Genomic DNA, 12,004 nt, shown 5'->3' with positions numbered 1-12,004 from the left:
AGACTGGCACTTTTCACACCAGGCACTTCCCTCGACCAGGCCGCTTCCCGAAAGGTCTTTAAAGAGCACAGCTTCCCTTTGTACAGAATGGGGTCAGAGCCAGTTGGCAGACCAAGCCAAGATTAGGATGCGAACAAACGATTCTGAGGTGACACTACTGGTCAGTTACTTAACTAATTCTGAAGTACATTGTCTTTTAACATGTAGATTATATTAGCTATTAACACCTGTATTATCGTAGTGTGATTCATTATGCAAGTAAGGAACTTAAACATCCACAAGGTTACCAATTGTCATCATCTGTTTCCAACTAGTCAATTTCTGAAAAAGAACAGCATTGCTTTATTCAAACCTTAGTACAGTTTGGTGAAAGGGGCCATGCTGTTCTCCTTGTGCACAAATAGATCGCGTGATTGCAGAACGATTACACTTTTTCCAAAGTCCAGTTAATCAACAGTGATACTATAGAAGTTACTCCTTTATTGGAAATATATGTACCCATTGTGAATGATTAGAATTGATCTTCATGCACTAACATCTTTATAGGATGCCAGTTCACACTGAAGGGCAAAGCAAACAAAGTCAAAGTAAATTATCAAAGTACATACATGCCACCATATACTACCTTGAGATTCATTTTCTTGAAGACATTCACAAAAATATTGAAAAACAATGGAATTTACGAAAACCTATAGATACTCAAAGCCTGAGAAAAACCAATGTGTAAAAGAGAAATTGTGCAAATACAAAAATAAAATAAATAATACTGAGAACATGAGTTGCAGAATCCTTGAAAGTGAGTCTATAAGTTTTGTAATCAGTTCAGAGTTGTGAGTTAAGTTAACTACACTGGTTCAGGAACTTGGGTAATAATTAGTTAAGATGGTGCTGCGATATGTGTGACATTTTGCAGACAACTCACAAAACCACTATTCTACTAGATATACTTCTTTTGAACAATGATCACTGTAATCTACAGCCTAAAATTTCCTGTTAAGAAATGTACCTTTGAACCATCTAAGTGAACTAGCGATTTTATGATCTCTTGAAGGACTCAGAAAACTTGACTCTCAGTAACATAGGCATGGCACCTTGAAACGGATGAAACTCACCCATCATCGCCAGAAGAGAGAGCGGAAGAGATGGCCAGAGTGAACTTCAAGCCAGATTAAAGCATCAAGGACCAACAATGGAAAATGAACTGGTTTTCAGCCTCATTACTCTGTGCCAGCCAAGATGCCCCACCTGTGCCCATCCTGTATGCCTGCATTTGACCCGTCTCCCTCTCTTCTTGCTACTACCATCGGGTGGGACTTACAGCAAGAGTCCTGGGTCCTATGCCATCAAGTTGAGGAGCAGCTGTTGCCCTGCAGCCTGGACTGGTTTCAACCGCTTCGGTGTTGAACTGACTCCACAGCCTGTGAACTCACTTTCAGGGATTCCACAGTTCACGTTCTCAGTATTATTTCTTTACTTTTATTATATTATTTGCATGCTTGTCCTCTTTTGCACGTTGGATGTTTGTCTATCTTTATTTTGTGTGGTTTTTCATGGATTCTACAATATTTCTTTGTTTTCTTGTGGGCGCCTGTAAGAAAATGAATCTCAAGGTTGTATATGATATACATACATTGATAACAAATGCACTTTGAACTTTCAATCTGGTGGTTGAAGGCCACTGAATCTCCTGACCACTGATATTATTGAGAAGACAGCATGTCCTAGATGGTAGGGGAGGGCCCTTAATGATGGAAGCTGCTTTCTTGTGGCAGCATTCCATATAAATGTGCTCAAATGAGGGAGGGCTTCATCTGTGATGGACCAGGCTGTATCCACCACTTTCTGCAGACTTTTCCATTCCTGAGCTTTGGTGTTTCCATTTCAGGACGTGATGCAACCTGTTAAGATACTCTCCAATGTGCATCCATAGAAGTTTTTGTGAATGTTCAGATGACATGCCGAATCTATGTGAACTTCTAAGAAAGTACAGGCACTTTTGTGTCTTCTTTGTGATGGCACTTGCATGCTGTCACAGTGTTACAGATTCTGACACTTATGCTTAAGCAACTAACAAGAGTTTCATGAAAATTTTTACAAATCCCATTTCCATCTTCTTTTGTGGCCTTTCACACATCCTTCACCCTAGAGATTCCTCTGTGATTTATGTATTAATTTATGGAGAAGAATTCCAGTGAGAGGGGATCATTTTAAAAGGGACAAAAGACGCAATTTTTTCCCCACAGTGTGGTGAGTTTTTGGACTGAGCTGCCAGAGGGAGCGGTTGAGACAGGTAAAACAATAAGATTGGTACATGCAGGAGTAGGGCTTTGAGGGATATCAGCCAAACTCAAGCATTGAGCCAAAGGCCCATATTCACACAGTATTGCTCTACAATTCTATAACAATGTGAAACAAATCCTGAGCTGAATTGTTTACCTACACATTAATAACTTTTACGTTTGTGGTGGCAGAGAAAATCTTTCTTTACTTATGGGCTAGGAAATAAGGAAAAAATGAATCTTATTTAGTTATACAACACATTATTGCACCAACATATTTTAATGGCAATGAAGCGAATCAAAATTGGTCTCCAATGATGCAATAGCAATTTAATGATGAAGTGAATATAATAAGGTACATACCTGGCAACAGCTTCGCTATAAACAAAACCTGCATCTGCCCTTTTTACAATTTCAAAGCAGAGATCTGCACCATCCATACTATAATAAAACAAAGCACAAGTTTAATATCATATTTGAAACTAACAAATCTTAATTATCAACACATGTTGAAAATAGCTCAAGTATGTCACACTATCCCGTATGCAGATTTAAAGGAATAATATTTTGTATATTTGCGTGCAACTGTTTTGCATTACTCTTTTTAAAAAAAACAGGAGGTATATGACAATGTTTTTCTGAAAATTACTCAATCAAATATTTTTAAATGATCTGCAAGTGCATAATTGCACAGTAGAGTATCGGGGGTGCTGAAGGGGTACCAAAGTTAGATTAAAGTAAGATTAGTGAAGAAATGGCTACTAATTTGCCTCTGGTGAGCTTGATAGTCTATTATACATGAGAGGCAATTTACAGCAGGTAGTTCATGCCTTTGCAATGATCATAGTGGTTCAGCAAAGGGATACAGATCGAGCAAGTGATAGAAACTTGGCAAATGAAGTTTAATGTCATAAAATGTGAAAACATGCATATCAATAAGAGGAATCAAAAGGCAATTTATCTAACTGGAGAGGAACTGCATGTGAGCGAAGCAAAAAGGGATCCAGTTATCTTTGTATATGAATCACATACAGTTAGCAGGCAAGTGTAATAAATAGTCAAGGCATTGGTTTTTGGTTTTTATTGTAAACGGGTTGGGGGTTAGAAAGTTTGAATTATATCAAATTTTGGTGAGACTACACCTGGAGTACTCTTCAGAAGTTTGGCTCCCTTACCTAAGGAATGATATAGCTGCATTGGACTCAGTGGTTGCTGTATGCCTCCATGTCTTACCACCCTAGGAAACAAGATCATTTTGTCCAACCCATCTTCTCTCACTCTCTGCAACTTAAAACTCAATTTTATCCTTTCAGTTCTGGTAAAGGGTATATGATTCCATTTCTCTTTATATAGAAGCATGACCTAAGTGCTTCCAGAGTTTTCCAACTTGTTTTTTTAAACAACTTAAGAGACTGAGCACTTAACTTGCAATGATTATGATCAACTTGCACAAATTTGTGAAAAGCAATTCATATTGGAAAAAAATTACAATTGAGATTAACTTGTAAATGTTGAATTAAAAATGTCAAGTATATGCATCTGCTGAATCAAATAAAGGATGGCCAGAAGGCATGCCAGCATCTCCATATTTAGTGATTAAAGTAGCACTTTAGCAATAACCCATTCTTTATGTGCTTTAATAGTCCCAACTTTCAACCCTTACAAACAGTTTAAACATACAAATAATTACAGCGCAAAATCAAGCTACTTACAATTCAAAGACCATATAGAGCATTCCATCTGAGCTGTAGGTTTCCAATAATTCTACAATGTGTGGATGTTTCAGCATGTGGCAGATACTGGCTTCCCTCTTTAAATCTGAGAAAAAGAAAATACCTTGTAAGTTAGAATGTTAACGTTTCATGGCTGAGTAGCTCCATTGTGAGTAAATAACAGGACTAATGTTTAGGAATATTTAGATTGCAAGTTATAGCTGTCACAAATAAAGTAAATCTATAAACTGAAAATTCTCTCATAAACAACATAGATGGTGCACCTGTGCTCTATCAAAATTCATTATGTACAGCTTTCATTTTGAACAGACAATCAAAGACGCACGCTCAAGAGAAGCAAATAAGTGAAGGTGTTTATATCAGAAGTATTGAAACTGCCAGCTTACTCCAAGTAGGAAAGGTAAGATTCACGATAAATATAAGACAGCTTTCAGGATATTCAAATTAGTTAGGTTTTATAATTCTAGCACAACAACATGCATTCACAAAAATCTCCAACAACACAGCAACATACACAAAATGTTGAAGGAACTCAGCAGGTCAGGCAGCATTTATGGAAATTAATAAACAGTTGATGTTTCAGGCTAAGACCCTTTATCAGAAAACATCCATTATCCTATTGCACAAAAATACACTCAAACCATCAAAGGCTCAAAAATAGTGGGCAGGAAACTAAATGAGCTCCATTTGTGCAACACACACAAAATGCTGGTGGAACGCAGCAGGTCAGGCAGCATCTACAGGGAGAAGCACTGTCGATGTTTTGGGCCAAGACCCTTCGTCAGGACTAACTGAAAGGAAAGGTATTAAGAGATTTGAAAGTAGGAGGGGGAGGGGAAATGCGAAATGATAGGAGAAGACCGGAGTGGGTGGGTGAAGCTGAGAGCCGGAAAGGTGATTGGCAAAAGGAATACAGAACTAGAGAAGGGAAAGGATCATGGGACGGGAGGCTGAGGGAGAAAGAAAGGGGGAGGGTAGCACCAGAGGGAGATGGAGAACAGGCAGAGTGATGGGCAGAAAGAGAGAAAAAAAGGAGGGGGAGAAAAGCTAAATATATCAGGGATGGGGTAAGAAGGGGAGGAGGGGCATTAACAGAAGTTAGAGAAGTCAATGTTCATGCCATCAGGTTGGAGGCTACCCAGCCAGTATATAAAGTGTTGTTCCTCCAACCTGAGTGTGGCTTCATCTTGACAGTAGAGGAGGCCATGGATAGGCAGATCAGAATGGGAATGGGACGTGGAATTAAAATGCTCTGCCACTGTGAAACTTGTATGCTCTCTCCACAGTGTCCACCTGTCAACCCATAGATTTAGTTTCCTTCATGACCTCCACTGATGAAGAATACCCATATTTGCATATTTGGCACAGGCTTGTTTGCAGGACCTGACAGAAAATTGCCATCAGTCTATCTCTGCATTCCAATCAAGACACTTTTTAAAAAAAATCAAGCAACCTTACTCCTCAATAACAAAGAGGCAACAAGGCTAATTGCTCACAAATGGAGATCTGGTTCACAATACCAAAGTGCATGCGCATACTGGCAGATTCATGCAGATGATCCCAGTGTCAAGTTCCTCGACCTTCGATAAACTAGCTTTGGATTCATCAAGTGAAAGCAGAACAGACTTGCCAGAAGGCTATTCACAAACAGAAATGATTTACTCAGTCGGCCTTCTTTTCACTATCACCTAAAAATCTAGCAGTTCTGCACTGGTTATCTTCACCTACACACTTGACACATGACACTCAACCTGAGGCAAGCTGACACAAGTAGAAAGAAAAGCAGATCCAAATGCAAGACTGAAACTGGCATAAAATCTTACATGTGTTATTAGGTGAACAATGAGAAAACAGAGAAATGCAAGATGGTGCCAGTGAACCATGGTGATGTGTTGCAGGCTGCTTACAAAACTTCTAAATATACCTCTTAAGTTACTCACTGCAATCTGCAGTGAGGGGAGGGAGAGAGGGAGGAGAGGACTCCAAGCCAGACTGGGACGCAGAGGAATAAAACTCCCTCCACCCAGCATCTTGTTAGCAAAAGTGCAATCACTGGAGAACAAGATTGAGGATCTACGGGCAAAATTGCTGTTTTGGAGGGTAATGTAGAATTGCTATGTTCTGTGTTTCAAGGAGACATGGCTCACTCTGGACATGCCAGATGCATCGGTAAAACTCAAAGGCTTCTTAATAGACCGGATGGACCAAACTGTTAATTCAAAAAAGGCAAAAGGTGGAGGATTGTGTTTCATTATAAACTCTTTGTGGTGCTTGGACGTGGCAGTTTTGTTGTACTGTTGTTCCCTGACCTAGAACATAATGATTAAGTGCTGATCACTCTACTTACCAAGACAATTTTCCTCTGTGATCCTAACTGCAGTTTACATACTGCCAAAAGCCAATGTTAATCAGGCACTCGAGATACTGAATGCTGTCAACACAAAACAAGAAACAGTCCACCCCAATGCATTTCAAATCATAGACGGGGACTTTAATCAGGCTTGTTTGAAGAAATCTCTGCCCAGTTATCATCAAGGCTCCAGAGTAAGGATAACAAAGAAGTGGTCACGGGAAGCAGAGGAGTAGCTACAGGATTGCTTCGAAGCGGTGAACAGGGCTGCGTTCAAGGATTCAAAAGATTTGAATGAATACATCACAGTTGTCGCTGACTTCATAAAAACAGTCAGAGACAAAAGTGTCCCACAAAATCAGAGTCTTCCCCAACTAGAATCCCTGGATGAACCATGAATTCTGCAATTTGCTGAGAGCCAGATCAGCTGCATTCCAGTCTGGCACAAAGAGACAATAGGTCCAGGTACAATCTCCAGAAACTCATCTCACTGGTGAAGTGTCAATTCTGAACCAAACTTTAATCACTGAAGGATGCTCAACAGTGGTGGCACAGCTTGAAAGCTATTACCTCTTATAAAATGAGATCAAGCAACTTACTGTAAGTGACGATAAGGCTTTGGCTCCAGATGAGCTCAATGTCTTTCATGCCCACATTCATTGAAACAGAGGAACCTTCATGAACTCTCACAGCCCCCTATGACCCTGTGATTTCTATCTCAGAGACCAATGTGAGAGCATCCTTAAGGAGAGTGAACCTACAAAAAGCATCCAGCCCAGATGGGGTATCTGGCTGAGTACTAAAAGTTTGTGTGGATAAACTGGCAGGAGTGTTCACCAATATCTTTAACCTCTGCTTCGGCAGTCTGAAGTACCCACCTGCTTCAAGTAGGCTTCAATTATACCAATGCCTAACAAAAAGATGGTAACCTGCCTCAATGATGATTGTCCTTTGTGATGAAGTGCTTTGAGAGGTTGGTGGTGAAACACATCAACTCAAGCCTGAGAAGCGACTTGGATTCATTCCAATTTGCCTACAGACACAACAAATTCACAGCAGACACAAAATGCTGGAGGAATTCAGCAGGCCAGGCAGCATCTATGGAAAAGAGTCAATGTTTTGGGCTGAGACCTTTCATCAGGATTGGGGAAAAAATGAATTATTTCCAGCACCTGCAATTTTCTCTTGTTTGTGGTAGGTCCACAGCAGGTGCCATTTCATTGGCTCTTCACGCAACTCTGGAACATCTGGACAGCAAAGTTGCATACATCAGGGTGCTCTTTTTCAACTACAACTCAGAATTCAATACTACTCAAAACTAATCAATCAGCTTCAAGGCCTTAGCTTCAAAACCTCCTTGTGCAATAGGATTCTTGATTTCCTAACCTGCAAGCCACAGTCAGTTCATAATTGGCAACACCATCTTCTTCATGATCTCCATCAGCACAGGTGCTCCACACAGCTGTTTGTTTAGCCCCCTGCTCCTTTTATACTTATGACTGTGAGGCTAACCATAGCTCCAATGCCATGTTTGAGTTTGCTGACGACACTACTGTCAGTGGCTGAATCAAAGGTGGTGACAAGCCAGTATATAGGAGGGAGACTGAAAATCAACAACCTCTCACTCAATGTCAGTAAGACCAAGGAACTGATTATTGACTTCAGGAGGAGGAAACCAAGGGTCCATAATCCAAGTATCAGAGGTGGAGAAGGTCAGTAATTTTAAATTCCTGTGTTACCATTTCAGAGGACCTGTTCTGAGCCTAGCACACAAATGAAATAAGAGGAAATTATGGCAACACCTCTACTTCCTTAGAAGTTTCCAAAGATTAGGCATTACATCTAAAATTTTCATGAACTTCTATATCATATGGTGAAGAGTATATGCTCTGGCTACATTACGGCCTCCTATAAAAACACCAATGCCCTTGAATGGAAATTTTCTCAAAAAATACCCAGAACCAACACAGGTAAAGCCCTCCCAATCACTGAGCACATCTACACGGAACACTATCGCAAGAAAGCAACATCCACCATCAAGGACCCCCACTACCCAAGCGATGCTCTCCTCACACTGCTGCCATCAGGAAGGTGATACAGGAGTCTCAGGACCCACACCACCAGGCTCAGGAATAGTTATTACCCCTCAGTCACTGAACTGTTCCCTCAACATACAAACTCAGTTTAAAGAAATCTTCATCCCATGTTCTCTATATTAATTGCTTATTCTTATTACTACACCCTTTTCATGCTTGCAGAGTTTATTCTTTTGTACACTGGCTGTACGTCCAGCTGATGCGTTCAAAGGTGTGCGAAGGTTTATTTCTCTGAATCCCTGAATGACAATATCTCTGTGGATCAATTTTTACAGAATCTGAATATCCCCTCACTTTCATCTGATTTCAAAGCCAAACTTAATGCGCCTATATCACTAGAAGAAATATCTTTTGCAATTTCTGCACTGTCCTCAGGGAAATCTCCTGGACCTGATGGGTTCCCTGTAGAATTTTATAAATCATTCTCTTCACTTCTTTCTCCTCAGTTACTTTCAGTATTATCTGACTCGTTTAACTACGGCAAATTGCTACCCTCTTTCAGTGAGGCATCTATTATTATTCTTTTAAAAAAGGGCAAAGACCCAACAGAGTGTTCCTCGTACAGGCCGATCTCTCTGCTCAATGTTGATGTAAAGATCTTAGCTAAAGTGTTGGCTCATAGATTAGAAACCGTTATTCCCTCCATTATCTCTGATGACCAAACAGGCTTTATTAAAAACCGTCTCCCTTTTTTTAAACATTCGGCGTCTATTTAATATTTTATACTCAGTTCCAACTGGGACTCCTGAATGTGTTATCTCCCTTGATGCGGAGAAAGCATTTGATCGTATAGAGTGGAACTACCTTTTTGCAGTCTTAGAAAAATTTGACCTCAGCCAAAGTTTCATCTCTTGGATCCAATTGCTGTACCTGTGTCCTACTGCTTCTGTTCTAACTAACTTTCAGAAATCCCAAGTATTCAATCTCAAACGTGGCACCCGTCAGGGATGCCCCTTAAGTCCCTTTCTCTTTGATTTGGCTATAGAACCTCTGGCGATAGCATTTCGAAAATGTCCTGAGCTGACCGGGATTTGGAGAGGGGGTGTTGAGCATAAAGTCTCTCTCTATGCTGATGACCTACTACTCTTTCTCTCATATCCGTCTACATCCTTACCTCTAATGTTTTCACTTCTTGACCAGTTTAGCCAGATCTCTGGCTATAAACTCAACTTACATAAGAGTGAACTTTTCCCAATTAATAAAGAAGCACAAGAACTAATATTTCGTGATCTCCCTTTTAAGGTAGTCTTATAATCAATTTACTTATCTTGGAATTACAGTCACAAGGAAGTTTAAAGATCTCTTTCGTGAAAACTTTGTCAATCTTTCATATGCTACAAAACAGAGTCTGGTACAATGGTCACCTCTATCTATGTCCTTGGTAGGTCGTATCAATGTTGTCAAAATGTATGTTCTCCCCAAATTCTTATACTTATTTCAATCTATCCCAATTTTTATTCCTAAATCTTTTTTTGATTCCTTAGACTCTATTATTTTGTCATATCTGTGGCAGAATAAGCGCTCTAGAATTAATAAAATCCACCTCCAAAAATCTAAAAAAGAGGGTGGCATGGCTTTACCTAACTTTCACTTATATTACTGGGCAGCTAATATACGTTGTGCTGCCTTCTGGTCTTTCTTCCACGGTCAACCTGAGTGCCCTAACTGGGTGGCAATGGAGTTGAGCTCCACTAAAGAATTATCTATATCTGCACTTCTTGGCTCTGCACTCCCTAGCAGTCTGCCCAGATCAATAGCTAATCCTCTGGTTAGACACACTTTGCGTATATGGGCTCAGTTCAGGAAATGCTATGGTTTCCAGGGGTTTTCCATTTCTAGCCCTGTCGCACATAATCACCTTCTTTTACCTACCACGTTCGATTCAGCATTCCATGTTTGGTATAGGAAGGGCATTAGACATTTTGAAGATCTCTTCATTGATAACCGCTTCGCTTCTTTTCAACAGCTCTCTGTTAAGTTCAACCTGCCTAACGCTCACTTTTTCAGATATCTCCAAATCCGACACTTTACTGCTCCTTTAATTCCTAACTTTCCTGAAATGCCTGCGAAAAATGCTATGGACCTATTTCTCTCCATTAATCCACTAGGTAAAGGTTTAATTTCAATTATCCAAGATAAACTAGCAGCCTTACGACGGGCCCCTGTGGATAAAATTAAAACGGCCTGGGAGCAGGATTTAAATATCTCCTTATCCGAGGAGAGCTGGGACTCAGTTCTCAAATCGGTTAACTCAACCTCTCTTTGTGCTCGCCATTGTCTCTTACAGTTTAAGATTGTTCATAGAGCCCATATGTCTAAATCTAAACTATCTCGATTCTACCCTGGCATTAGTCCGCTCTGTGATAAATGCAAGAGGGGCGTGGCCTCTCTCATCCATATGTACTGGTTCTGTCCTAGCTTGGAGAAATTCTGGAAAGATGTCTTCACTACGTTATCGTGTATTCTGAATCAGCGCCTAGAACCAAACCCCTTAATTGCTCTGTTCGGCTTTTGGGGCGAGACAGATTTATGTCTGGGTCCGACCAAATGCCGAATATTATCCTTTGCCTCTCTCCTGGCTAGACGCTTGATCCTCCTTAGATGGAGAGATGTTGCCCCACCCACTCATGTGCAATGGCTTAACGACATTATGGCCTGCTTGGACCTCGAAAAAATTCATTATTCAGTTCTGAATTCGGATCTAAAGTTCCATAAGGTCTGGGGACCTTTTATCGAGTACTTTCATAACCTTCCTCTTGACTAGGGGTTTTGTTTTTTTTTTCTTCTTTTTTTCAGTCCCTTGCTTTCAGCTCCATTTTTTTTCTGATAGTAGGCATTATTATCCTCTGTTGCTAAGTGTATTCACAGTCTGGGAGTTTGACTGTCCGGACTTATACTCTCTATATTGTGTGGTGGTTGGTCTGGAATTGTTGTTTTTTTTTCTTGTGTTGTGGGGTTTGGGGAGGACACTAAGCTCACTTGTCTTTAATTTAGGTGCTTTTTTGTTAAATTTTCTTCCTCTGCAGCATATTGTTATTGTATGCTTAACCTTGCTCTGTATTAATGCTCCTCATTGGGATTTGGGGTTTTTAATTTTGTAAAATGTTTTGAAAAACTAATAAAAAATTTTTTTAAAAAAAGGTGTGCGAAGGGAATTTTATTTTGAAATATACAGAGTCGTTGAAACTGGAAATAAACATCGAAACACAAGTATGAAAAGGCAAATAACACAAAAGAAACAATTCAAAACATTATAATTAACTTGCTTTATTCTCAAGTTTCCCACTTGGAATTATTGCAAATGAATAGGTTTGCAGATCCTGCTTTGAGCTGAATCTAGCACAGGATCCATCAGCATAACCTAAGGATAAGTCATGATGTTCTGCTATTGGATTCTGTGTGGAGAACGGTTACACAAAAGACAGGTTCATCAGTTGGAATTTGTCTCCACAGTTGAGACTCACACATTTCAGTGTACATGGGGAAAAACAAACTTGCCATTTTGCCATGGAATTGCCAAAATTTATCAGAATAATTCAAGGGTTC

General features: G+C 40.0%; 1 protein-coding gene across 12 annotated transcripts in view; it reads right to left on the bottom strand.

Annotated features, from left to right (window-relative positions):
* caska (calcium/calmodulin-dependent serine protein kinase a) overlaps window positions 1-12,004 on the bottom strand; it is a 462,337-nt gene that overhangs the window by 330,453 nt on the left and 119,880 nt on the right. For all 12 annotated transcript variants that reach the window (XM_073045522.1, XM_073045523.1, XM_073045524.1 and 9 more), the window contains exons 3-4: window positions 3,992-4,097; window positions 2,643-2,720 (exon numbers count right to left, since the gene is read on the bottom strand). In XM_073045522.1, the coding sequence (XP_072901623.1) occupies window positions 2,643-2,720; window positions 3,992-4,097 (184 nt within the window). The remainder of the gene's footprint in view (window positions 1-2,642; window positions 2,721-3,991; window positions 4,098-12,004) is intronic.

This window comes from Hemitrygon akajei, chromosome 5 (genome assembly GCF_048418815.1).
Source record: "Hemitrygon akajei chromosome 5, sHemAka1.3, whole genome shotgun sequence".
In the NCBI taxonomy this organism is placed as follows: Eukaryota; Metazoa; Chordata; class Chondrichthyes; order Myliobatiformes; family Dasyatidae; genus Hemitrygon; species Hemitrygon akajei.
The sequence above is the reverse complement of the archived record's forward strand: the minus strand, read 5'-3'. Positions and strand labels throughout refer to the sequence as shown.